The following is a 12,492-nucleotide window of genomic DNA, read 5'->3' as shown; positions in this document are numbered from 1 at the left end:
CCATGGCCACAAGCTGATGTCGGGAGGGAAGTCTTGTTGTCAAAGGAAACCAGGCCCTTGATGCCTCTAAAACCCCCCTCATTATCAGGGAAATGTCGACAGAGTTAAGCCTGTCAAAGAAGAAATCTGACAAACCCACGTTAAAGGTGAGGAAACACTCAGCGGAGTCACTAATGACCAGCCAGGTGACAACCTAGGTGACAACTGCCCCGTTGTAGAGTAAGCAGCACAAATCCAAAACCCTGTTGGCGACGACAACATAGTTGAGTAAGCACAAGCCAACAAAGGCTTCAACGACGGATCAAACAAAAACAGTCCCACTGTCGAGCTCACTACAATGGCCAAGAACCTTGTCGACGAGTAAACACTCTTCGGGTAAATATTCATCGGCAATACTGGGTCCCTCGTCCACGTCCAATATACGACTGCAGATCACGTTGACAAAACAAACTATGTTGCAGGTTAACAAACCTCTGTCTTCAGCTGACCTAATGCCTCCAACTAAAAGTAAGCTGTTGATGGATAAGCATACTCCAGCCACCGGTAAATCAACTCCTCGGGCAATGCCAGGAAGGGGAGATGATGCCACAGAGGGTACTGTATAGCAGGAGGCAGGACATGTGCAGGTGATTCCTTCACCAGTCTCGCCCATTGTTTACTCTGATGTTATCCCGGAAGACATCCTGCAGCATGATAGACCCTGACTTTGAGGCACAGCAGGCACAATTTTCAGACTCTGAAGATTCTCTGATCATGCAAGAACCACAACAACTTCTCTCCTACACTTCCTTCAACCCCGGGGAAAAATATTCCTCTAAACCTCTTCAGACGACATACTAGAGCAACAGGCCTAGATTAGGGACTTCACCCAAGACTAGCACCAAGTCACCTTGGTGCACACCAATACCAGGTGGAAATGCAAGCCCCATCAACTACTCAACAGGCGCTCTTGTTCCTGCAGGTCCTTTCATGATTACAGAGGGTTATTACAAAGCTGGATTCTGCTTCAGCTAAACTGCTCCAGGGCAGCCACAGGTTCCCATCAATACAGGCACCTGTATCACACGGTGACATCCATCAGTTTCCCACCAGGGTAGTGTCCTCCCACAGGCCTTCAAGGTCTAGGTCACTCAATATCCAGTTTACTGCTGAGATCACGGGGCAGAAGTGGGTCACTCAGGCCACACAGGTCCCCAACACCTGCTTGATTGCAAGAACAGGAGGAAAGGGAACTCAGATACCGACTGGGATGCCCCCACAGACATGGCAACATCTACCAAATCGCAGTTGTCCCAGAGGTATGGTGGCTGGGATACAGACTTACTGATCAATGAACTACCAGAAGAGGCGTGAAAAATTCTCCCCGCCGGACGACATCTCTGTTTTTCATAACCTGATTACAAAAGCCTGCCAAGAATTCGGCCTCATTGCATCGGGGGACAAAAAGGAATGCTTCCTCTTTGATCATTTGGGGAAGAGCGGGAAAGCGGTGGTCTCCATACCAACTTTGGATCACATATGGGAGGACGGTCTGAAAACCATGAGGCATCTGTTTACATAACCGGCGGTAAAGGGCAGATTAGACAAAAGGTTTAATCAACAGGACTCGCTGCCAAAGTGCCTTGTCTTGCAACCATCCACAGTATCTGTTTTGGTGGCAGCAGGTCGGAAGGCCTGCTCGAACAAACAAATGTGCAGTGTCTCCAGAGTACTAGGGTCACAAGAGGGATGCTTTTGACAAGAATGTGCTCGCGATAGGCACTACCACAGTTAAGGCAGCCAATTTCCTTGCCATAGTTGCACGTCACGACTTGGAGATGTGGCATAGTCTGGGTCCCATACTGGAACATCTCCCAGAAGACAAAAAAGGAGGCCAAGGCAATCCTCGAGGAGGTGGTGGTGCCCAAATCACTATTAACATTGTGGTAGACTTGGCTGAGACAGGTTTCAAACAAATCGGCAATCAAGTGGTGTTGAGACGCCAAGGTTGGCTCGGGTGCATAGACTTTAGTCCAAAAGTGCATTACAAAGTGGTTGACGTGGCTTTTGAAGGAGACCACCTCTTCGGGCCTAAAATAGATGAAGCCCTCAAGGCCATAAAGACACTCACAGTGCGCTCCCTCACATCATTAGAGACATTGGTCCTGTCGACTCCTCTGGGAGCCTCAGGAAGAGCAGGATTTTCCACCTCAACTAGAGGAGGTAGACCATATACCAAGGGGCTGTCTTTCTACTCTCAATGTTACAGAAGAACCTATCAAGGGTATCAGAGGTCCAAAGACTTGGGCAAATGGAGAGGCATAAGCAGACCAAGAGCTCAGAGGATGGCAAGGAAAGCAACAATGACTACTCTCCAAGACAAAAGCAACTGGAGGGGTGAGGGGGGCGTGGCACAATATGTCCAAAACTGGAAACACGCAATATCCGACACATGGGTGCTGGAAGGCATAACCCACGGACATCTACTGGAATTTACTCGGCTTCCACCCAAAATGCCTCCAAATCATTGCACACCTGCACACTTAAGTGTTATTACAGAAGGTAAAACACATTTTATCGAAGAGGGCCATAGAGAAGGTACCAAGGCGGTACAGACTATGAGGGTTCACTCCCAATACTTAGTAATTTGAAAACCAGACGGCAGATTGCACCCCATTTTGGATCTGCACAAGCTAAACAAGTTCATAAAGTACATCATGGTCACACTGCAGCAGGTCATAAAGGCGGTGTAACCCCTTGACTATCTGGTATCCCTAGACCTCCAAGACGCATACTTCCATATATCGATTCACCTAAGGCACAGGAAGGATCTCTGCTTCATGGTTCAAGGTACCCATTACCAATTTCTTGTGTTTTGCTGTTCAGCCACAAATCAGCCTCCTGTACGTTCACCAAGTATCTCGCTCCAATAGCCTCAAGCCTGCGAAGGAAAGGCCACCACGTTTAGCCCTATTCTAACTGGTTGGTACGAGCAGTGATGGTGATGGGGGCACAATACCATGTCGTGGACAGTGCTGCGGCTCCAAGACCTCGGCTTCTCGCAAAGCGATAAAAGAAATCCTTCCTTCTGACATTCAAGAAATTGGTCTTCTTAGGCGCAGAATTCTCCAAGGAATAACCAACAGTGACGGTGTCTACAGACAGAGCGGATACACCTGTCTCTCTGATGGCAACCTTCATGCAAGGACGATGGTTAACGGTGCCCCACTGCGTGCAGCTCCTGGGAACTTTGGCATTGTGTAGCCCGCTAATACCCAATTGCAGACTCCATCTATGGCCCCTACAGGGATTTCTTGCGTCCAGTTGGTTCCAGGAACATGAGGAGACAATGTACAGGTTTCAACCAAATTAGCCCAAAAGCTCCAATGGTGGGCATTCTGATCCAACATCCTAAAAGGCAATCCATTTCGGGACCCACTGTCACAAAACAGTCAGCACCGATGCATCAATGTTGGGCTGGAGATCCCACATCCACAAGCTCCATGTCAGGTGGCTATGCACAATCAAGGAGACAATGTACTGGACAATGTACTGCAGCTGAGAGCAGTGAGATGGGCACTAAAATCCTTCCTGGTGATACCAAAGGGGTAACTCGGTCAAGATCCTGACAGACAATACTACAACAATAATGTATTACCTCAGGAAGCGGGACGTGCGGGGTGTGGGGGGCGGTACAAGGTCTAGAGCTCTGTCCATGGAGGCACAGCGGGTGTGGTGCTGGGCAATACCCAACGGCATCTCTCTACCGGCGTTCCACCTCCTGGTAGTCCAGAACAGGGGGCAGACAGCTTAAGCTGACAAGCAAGTCAGACTCATGAATGCGAACTCAACAAGTCAGCTGCCGTTTCAGAAGTGGGGGTGGGGGGAGATCACCCATCCGTGGACCTTTTTCCTACCAGTTGCAACAAAAAAGTGCACAAGATTTGGCAGCCGGACCTTGCAGCAGAGGGTCGACAGGGGGCGGGTTCTCCTACCCATGAGAAAAACTATTTGCCTACGCATCGCCTCCTTTCCTGGTCATTCGCCGGGTAATGCAAATGATCCGGGTACATCCATCAAGACCACAGTAATAGTTTACATCCCGTCCTGCAGTCCTCAGATTGACAACATGACTCCTGATTTCACGTCAAGAGTGAAGTTGTTTACAATGAGATGTTTACATAAGCTCAACGACACTTTGGTATTGCTCTTAGCACTTTAGGGTTGTGTTTTACTGTGTGTGGGTGATTACTGTACTTATAACTGATGAATACATAAGCATAAGAAGATTTACCCTACTCCAATGATATCTATTGAATGCATGTACTAGCAGTCCAGTAGGTTTGGTTATATTGAAAAGTGTTAATTACCAGGGATAACCTACCTGCTGCTTTATCAAAAACCCTGGAGTCTCCTATAGTTTAAGTCACACCTTGAAACACTTGTGTATAGGCGCGTTATAAATGCCATATCATATATCACATCAAGTATCCATATGAGTTCACATAGCTGCGATCTTGAGATACACCAGAAAGAGCATGCCATTTTATAGCAACAGAGTGGTTAAACATTTTCTCAAAGGTCTGTTCAGAAATTTCTCACCAACAAAAAGCACCACACCAGACGGGAGCCTCAATGCAGTCTTTGCAGGTCTTCTAAGTGAGCCATTCGAGCCACTGGCCACAACCCAACTGAAGTGCCTCTCTTGGAAGGTGCTGTTCCTAGTGGCCATCACATAGTGTAGAAGAGTGTCAGAAATACAAGATCTATCAGTAAATGAACCGTATTTACGGTTCCGGAAGAATAGAGTTCTGCTTGTGTCCAATCTACATTTCGTTCCTAAAGTCCAAACGGACCTTCATAAAAACACTACCATTATTTTGCCTATCTTTTTCCACAAGGATACTTGGTAGCTCTGCACTCTCTAGATGTAAAGAGGGCCTTTAAATACTACATTGACAGGACCATGTCCTTTAGGCCCTCAACGCAACTGTTCCTGGCTTATGGACCAACTAACAAAGGAAAATCTCTGTCCAAGCAGGGCATTTCTAGATGGATTTCCTTAATCATATCCTTCTGCCATGTGGCAGCAGAACAACGGTTAGCCACCCGCCCCATGCTCACCCCACAAGGCCCACGGCAGCCTCAGCTGCGTTGTGGGTGGGCATCTCCATCAGACATTGCCAAGCAGCTACATGGTTGTTGCCACATATGTTTACAAGGCGCACTACTGCTTGGAGAAGCAGCACACAGTGGACATTCAAATAGGGGATAGCAGTCTTGCAGCATCATTTTCAATAAAGTAGGGTTTTTACCTTTTGCTGCCTCCATACATACTGTTACGCAGTTTATTCACAGCATGTGAATCTATACAGTGCTTGAGAAGGAGTCTTCCTCAGAGCTCTTGTCAGGACAGTAGTGGTCGCTTCACGGTCACTGCAATGGTCTTCAGGTGTCTCTGGTTCCCTTCAGCTTTGGATCTTCTGTTCCAGTGATCGACTTGCCTTCTACCTTAGGAACCTCACATTATATTTGGTTTTCCCACTCACTCCTCTGCAAACTCTCAGCATTTTACATAACGAGGGCGGGTGGCTGCCCAATCAGGACAGTCAGCCCCCCAGTGGGAACTGGTTCCATTCAGGCTCTCTAGTAGACAAATGACAGGGGGATGTTAAACTCCTCCCCCACTTACTGTCTCTGCAAACACACTGGAGCCTAAGCGGGAACACCCAAGGTTTCCCGCCAAATTCAAAACGGGCATACAGACCTCCCCCTCCCAGAATGGTCGAAGAAGGGCTGGCAAAGGACAACTACACGAGAAATGACAAAAAAGAAAGGAGCCACCATGTTACAACATGGGTAAGCCTATTGTGCATAACCGAGATTGTGAAGAAAGTCTCGGGTAAGAAATAGCACAATAGTTGGTAGAACACATCCACTGCCACCAGCCATATCTGTAGGTTGTCATTGTTACTAGAAAGTCACAGGAGCAGTGAGAAGGGTCATGCTATGTATCCCCTTGGGAATCCACATAAGGTGCTGTGTGCTAATCTCTCATAAGTATACGATTTAGGAAGGATACAAAGTATCCCTCTTTCCTTAAGAACAGTAGTTATAAGGAAATAAAGCCATCTAAAAAGGAGAACCCAAAGGGTGCCCAGCAACACTGCAAAGGTTGCTGTGTGCTGCAAAAACTGTAACACCGGTGTCTTTAAGAGTTATGGGGGGAGGAGCAGACTTCCTAGAATAAGGTGAAACAAAGAGTTCCCAAATGTCAGAGCAGATGAGAATGAATGAGGGGAAAAATGTGAATCTTTGAAAGATTCCAGTGCTGGCGAACAGGAGTTAAGGTTAAGCAACTTACTCCTTCCGCAGACTTTCTTTGGCTTACAACACAGATCCTCAGTTGGTGGGGAAATGTCTCCTTTTCTTAACAGCCCCTTCCCGGGCTGCTCTGTCTTTGGGGTCCCAGCACCCGATTAGCAGATCTGGTTTCCTTCTACCAGGCACTGCAACGAAGAAAAGGTGTTTTGGATGCTTCTCCAAACGCTGGTGGTTCCTTGAGCCTAGCTGGCTGACGTGGTTCCCTTTTCTTCCAGGTCCCCTAGTCCCAAACACAGACTTGGTTTACTGGCCTGCCAAGTACTGCGTTTGTATATCTTATTCTCACAGTTCTCTTCTCCTCCTTATTTTACAGCCCTGGGTCGCCTTACCTCCAACTACTGTCACGAGGAAGATTGAATATTTTTGTTACTTGATATCTTTTATTGTAAGGGTCCCAGACCCTGGTCTTCTCGTATAGTGATAAGGTGTCTTAGTGCCCCCCACACTGTTAGTTTTAGGGTTTTCTCTCTGGGGACCCCCAACCATGGGCTCATCCACCCAAATACCTTTAGGGTCTTGGCTACAGCCCTCTGGTTGGTCACGGGATTCCCCAGGTCTTTCTCCACTTCGCCGGTGCTCTGGTGATCCTCTGCATGCCTCGTGACTCCATGGCTTTGGACCATCTTCAGCATTTTTCTTCTAGCTGGACCGCGTGGTCCTGCAGTGCTGCGCTGCTTGTGCTTTTCAGTTCGCTCAACCTGTCCGCTGTAGACCGCCAGTTAAGCGTCTCTGCACCTTGGTCTGCTGCTTTCCTCACTGAGCACCGGTTCCTCTCCACAGCATCTCATATTGTCAATTTTTTTTCCGTATGTTGTAACGTCTGTGGCAGAACACTAGACCACTCAGACAGGTTTATCTGAGTGATCCCTGCAGATCTGCGCCTCTTCCTTGTCAGTTTCTTGATTTGAATCTTCATGATGGTCATCCCTAGTCTTCCTAGTCTCAGTCCTTTTAACTTCTTGCGTACTACAGAAGTCTATGGGATAAGAGGGCATGGGTGAAGCAGGGGTGTAGGTGTTGGATAGATGGTGTTCTCCCACAATAGTCTTCATTGGTTTTACAGAGGGTTTCCCCTCCCATGACATCCAACCGCTGAGTACCACCTCCAGGGGTACTATCAGTTAGGGGCCTCAACTTTGTGGCCTCATGAGAAGGGGCACCCTCTTCCGAAGCAGTGACATCCTGGGATTAGTCACATCATACTATGAGATGTGATAAGCTGTTTTATCAAATCTATACTTTCAAATCACTCCTATTTGATCATAATTTTGAAATACATTGCAGCATTGTAACTGTGACGTTTTGAATGGGATATTTTGTAATGTAATTGATAGTTACATAAAGGCAGTATTTCCAAGCAGCGCTTTCCAGATTGTGGGCAAAGAATTACATGCAATATGAAATTAGTAGACTTTTGATAAAGTTGTACATTACATTTTACCAGAACAACAAACTAATATATTTGCCTCAATGTCTCCTAAACAGGTTTGCTTTGCTTGTGTGGATGGGAAAGAGTTCCGGCTGGCCCAGATGTGTGGTCTCCATATTGTAGTACACGCAGATGAACTGGAGGAGCTCATTAACTATTACCAGGTAAAGTACCGTTATGGAAGCTCAAGCATGTGGTGGCGAAGCACAAATATATATACTGTTCCATTGAGGGACTGAATGCTGCTAATTGACGTTATCAACTAAGCACAGTGTGTATGGGCTTCAGACTCTAGGTGTTGGGGAAACCAGCAAGTGTTCGAGTTGGTCTGAACTGTCAGGTGGATTTGCTTACTGAGCTGTTAGTAATTACTCAGTCTTGTTTTTGGGCTAGGTACTGTAAGGATTCTCTTGTCTTGAAGAGATCTGTAGACACGCAAATGCATCTAATGACATGCAACATTGTCTGTGCAGGGGTTGGCTGTATCACATCTGTGCCATATTTTCATTCCGACTGTTTAAGCCCTGTCTGTGAAGACATGCACTGCAATTATGCCCTCCCCTTCCGTCCCCCCAACTAGTTTGGATTGCTGGCACCTCGGGCAGAAGAAAGGATGTACTCAAGGGTGTGGTTTCATTGACAAACACAATAATTTGTATTGTGCTTTTCAGGCAGGTCAGGCAAGCCGTTCAAAATTGTTCTCTCCTTTTTTCTCGTAGCCTGTTTTGACGCTTAACATTTTAAGAAGACATTTTATTTCTAACTTTGTTTCTTGGACATTGTATACCTCATCACAATCATAGAATCTTAATGAATATTTAATGTCAATTAGCTCTGAATACGGGAACACAGAGTAAAATATATATATTTTTTAAAGTAAAGCTTCATTCAAATCGGTTGCCACAATGCCACTTGTTGCCTATGCCTTTTTTTCCACCATTGGTACAGTCGTGCAAATAAGACAATCAAGAGACGAGGCCTGCAGGCCTGAAGGAAGACCTCAGAAACATTGGCAGTGTAGCAGTGCTGATTTGACACGACCCATGGCATTGAGTGATGGCACCAACAAAACGCATCGACCAGGTCATCCTTCGACTTCATCCCAAGTGCAAATAGGGTGTCAGATCTGCCCGCGTCGGAGTGGTTTGTACTAAAAGGAAGCTCTAACTCCGACACAGGACTTTGTTTCCCGGCAAGCCGTGGGCGGGCCTAGACATATGCAGGTGGCGAATAAAGAAAGCCAGCACCCAGTCACAGGTGCTTGTGATTAGCTAGCGCCTTACGGCAGGCGAAGTATGGAACCCCGGGAGCGGTGGTGACTACAGGAAACCAGGCACGGCAGTGAGAGGTGAACGTGTGAGGCAGCATACCGCAGCAGTGAACAGGGGAATCTTAGCACCTGCTGTCCCACGCAGATTTCGATGATTAACATTGCTGCATCTTCAACCTCTGGGCTTGCGTGCGGGTATAGAGGCCACAGTTACGTGCTTCAACAATTGAACGTGTTCAATGTGATTTAACACACATGCTCATGGACGTGGTGTTTCGTTTTGTTTGCTTTTAGCAGTGGAGTACGGACATGGAAAAACATTGAAGTGACTCAAGTTCTGGAAACAAATGGACTTATGGGAGTCATGTCTAAATGGAAATGGACATTATTCTGTTGTAATGCCTTCATGAGTTCAAAATATGTTTAACCTGTGAGTGAGCAGATGCTTGAGCTCAGGAGCAATCAAAGGGTCAGGAAAGATATAGGTTGTGGTGAATGGAACAGACAATGTCCTCAGTGTTGAATTCATGTTCTAATTTCTGTGGGGAAGTTCAGTTTAAAAATATGCAGGTATTTATCTCTATGTATCTTGTTGGTGAGAATTCTCAGAAATTTGCCAACTCCCTCTACCTTAGAGACCCCCAGCAACTTTTCTGGATGTTGAGGACTTGATTTTTTTTAACCTGGAGATGGTGAGACCTTTTTCCCCACCCTCTGATATTTTAATGTGCTTTTGTACACTGTTTCCTTTTGGTTGTGGAGTCTGACAAACTCCATAGGCATCATCTTTTACATTGTGTCACACAGCACCTTCAGTGCAGTGACACAGGGAAGACTTTCTGATTTCCCAAAGGTTTAAATACCTTCTCTGGGATAAGCTACTTAAATTGACTTTACTTACTTTTGTAACTTTCTAGACCCAACGCACACTATTTTACAATAGGGTGCTGGAGGGGTTACTTAGTATCCCCTTTGTCTAGCTTCTCATCTAAAATTTTTGTTAACCTTTCCTCACTGAATGGTTGGTGGCAGTGGTTTACTTTTAACTACTGTTGTGTGATTTTACCGCGAGCTGCCTTCGCAGCCACGGTAATGCACCCATGGATGCCATTTTTGTCAAAATGGCCCTGGTCTTCTTTTTTCGCCATTTCTTGGTGGAAAGGTCCTTTTTGAGATTTACTCTGCGCGCCAAGCCAGGTTTGGTCCCTTTGTTCATTTTGTCTTTGGCATGATTCACGAGTGAAGCCCGCCTCTGGCTCCAGGGTGTCTGGCGGGGGTAGGAAGCAAGGGAGGTGCCTGGAACTCCCTGTGCTTTGTCTCCTAGGAGACAGGAATGCACTCTTAGGTGATTGGCCGGCTGGCTGGCTGGCAAGGAAAGCAATCCTGCTGGGTGACTGACAGCTAGGCTGGAATGAATGGGAGTAAGATGCATAAAAGGTGAGGCTTTTTGGCTTGGAAGTCAGAGTTGACCACTGGACGAAGGAATCTGAAGAACTTGAAGAGGACGCCTGCTGCAACTCCTGGACCGTTGGTTTTCCCGGTGAAGCTCTGCTGCTGTGCTGAAACTCCAAATACGTATCGACAGAGAAGCCCCTGCAAGGACTTCTCCCTTTGAGTTGGTGGGACCAATCGTCTCCAAAGTAAGCCACCTGGACATCCTCTCAAAGCTGGTCAAGTTTCCACTGCAGTCTCTGCTGGAACAGGATAGCGGAACATCAGTTTGTGTGCGTTGCTTTTAAGCTGGCCAAGCGCTCCAGGAAGATCCTCCGGACTCCCGGGAAGCAGGACTGACCGAGCCTAAGCCCCCTCAACAGAGTGCGAGACCCAGATGCAAGGAAAGCCATCTCGACAGCCAGGAACCGCAGTGTTGCTATTTGCGGTAGACGCGAGGAGCTGTGAACACCGAAGTACCACTTCTTTGAAGATTGCTGGTTGTGAGCATTGACCGTCCCATTGCAGTGCAGGAGTCCCCAGAAGTCCTCCCTCTTGTCCCCATGACTGATGCCCAGGAACAGCGAGATCTGCAGAGCTGCACAGGAGCAGAAGTCATCTGCTGCACTGTTTCTTCACCCTAAAGGTACTGTAAAGAACTTATCTCTTGTTGTGTAGCCACTTGTCCTCGTTGGAGACTTGCTTGGTTGCATCTGTAGAATTGCTATCGGCTTCTTTACCTCACAAACCTATTCAATTTATGGCCCTACTTTGCGTTCTTCTATTTTACCAAGACTTTTTAAACATTGTGAAAGACTTTCTACTTACCTGCAAGAAGTGCTTCAACTCAACCTGACTTTTGCTAACTTATCATTGGCAGGCCTGGCTCCCTGAATGACTCTTCTCTCTCTTGCTTATGTGTTATGCCATCCTTCCAGGAAAGGGTTAACTGGCTTTGCATTGGGGGAGTTATTGAAAGTACTTACCAGCTTAAGGATAACTCTGTGAATTCTTGTTTTATTCTGAACTTTTTTCTTTGACACTCGTCCCGAATATTGTAAAGGCAAAATTGATATATTAATGTCAACAGCCCCCTAACTATTGAAGTCACCTGAGGGTGTAGGTAGTGTCTGTATGCCATCCCAAAAGGGTATTTACTGATTTAGAAAACAAACTAAGAGTGTGTATTTTTGAAGTGTTTTTGTGTATTGCTTAACATGGCTCCCTTCTAAAGAAGGCTTACTATAACTGACTGGCCAATAAATTGATTACTCAATAAGCCTTGTATGTAAGAGTTTATTTGAACACTTGTCACTGTGAATCTCTGTGTAACTCCCCTACTGCTCACATTGACCCCTATTGAGATAAGCCTGGCTGCTCAACACGCTACCAACCTGTGTAGTACAGACTTATACCAAATGTTGGGTTCCTGTTGCCAGGAGGCCAGGGTTGTTGTAGTGCAGCCAAAGGGTACTGCATACAATCTTGCCTAACATATCTGATGGAAGAGTCGAGAGTATCAAGTTATGTTGCTAGAGACTGCAAAAATGCAGTGTACAGTCAGTTTGCCCTAAACTCCCCCTTCCTATCCAAAGCCTCTCCCTAAATTTCGTTGCGTTGTTCCTAATTCCCCGTGCCTATCCATAACCTCTAACACTCATCCCCCTTTGGTTGCCTCGTGGTGGCCTGTGTAATCAAATTGGGCCCTCTGTGCAAACTGATGCCGGAGGGTCGTGCACATGCAGCTTCTGTGGTTTACTTGAGTGTCGATCGCACACATGGCAGAATCGCAAGCCCGCGGTTTATTAGCCACCCGAGCTGCATGAACACGACTTCCGCCTTGGCAGACCTGATCAAAGCATTACAGGAGGTTCAGAGAGAATTGGAGAGATCTAGAGCAGAGGCTGAAGCATTGCGGACACAAGTGCAAATGTTGACCGTGCAAACGACACCATTGCAGGCAGGGAGGGGGCTTCCATCAATTATGGGAGCTGGGGTA

General features: G+C 46.8%; 1 protein-coding gene across 2 annotated transcripts in view; it reads left to right on the top strand.

Moving 5' to 3' along the window:
- Positions 1 to 12,492, top strand: part of CLTC (clathrin heavy chain) — a 1,506,669-nt gene that overhangs the window by 1,045,756 nt on the left and 448,421 nt on the right. For both annotated transcript variants that reach the window (XM_069615119.1, XM_069615118.1), the window contains exon 24: positions 7,849 to 7,956. In XM_069615119.1, coding sequence (XP_069471220.1) covers positions 7,849 to 7,956 — 108 coding nt within the window. The remainder of the gene's footprint in view (positions 1 to 7,848; positions 7,957 to 12,492) is intronic.

Source organism: Ambystoma mexicanum, chromosome 9 (assembly GCF_040938575.1).
Source record: "Ambystoma mexicanum isolate Mex_15411 chromosome 9, UKY_AmexF1_1, whole genome shotgun sequence".
NCBI lineage: Eukaryota > Metazoa > Chordata > Amphibia > Caudata > Ambystomatidae > Ambystoma > Ambystoma mexicanum.
Note: the sequence above shows the minus strand (reverse complement) of the source record. Positions and strands in the feature narration are given on the sequence as shown.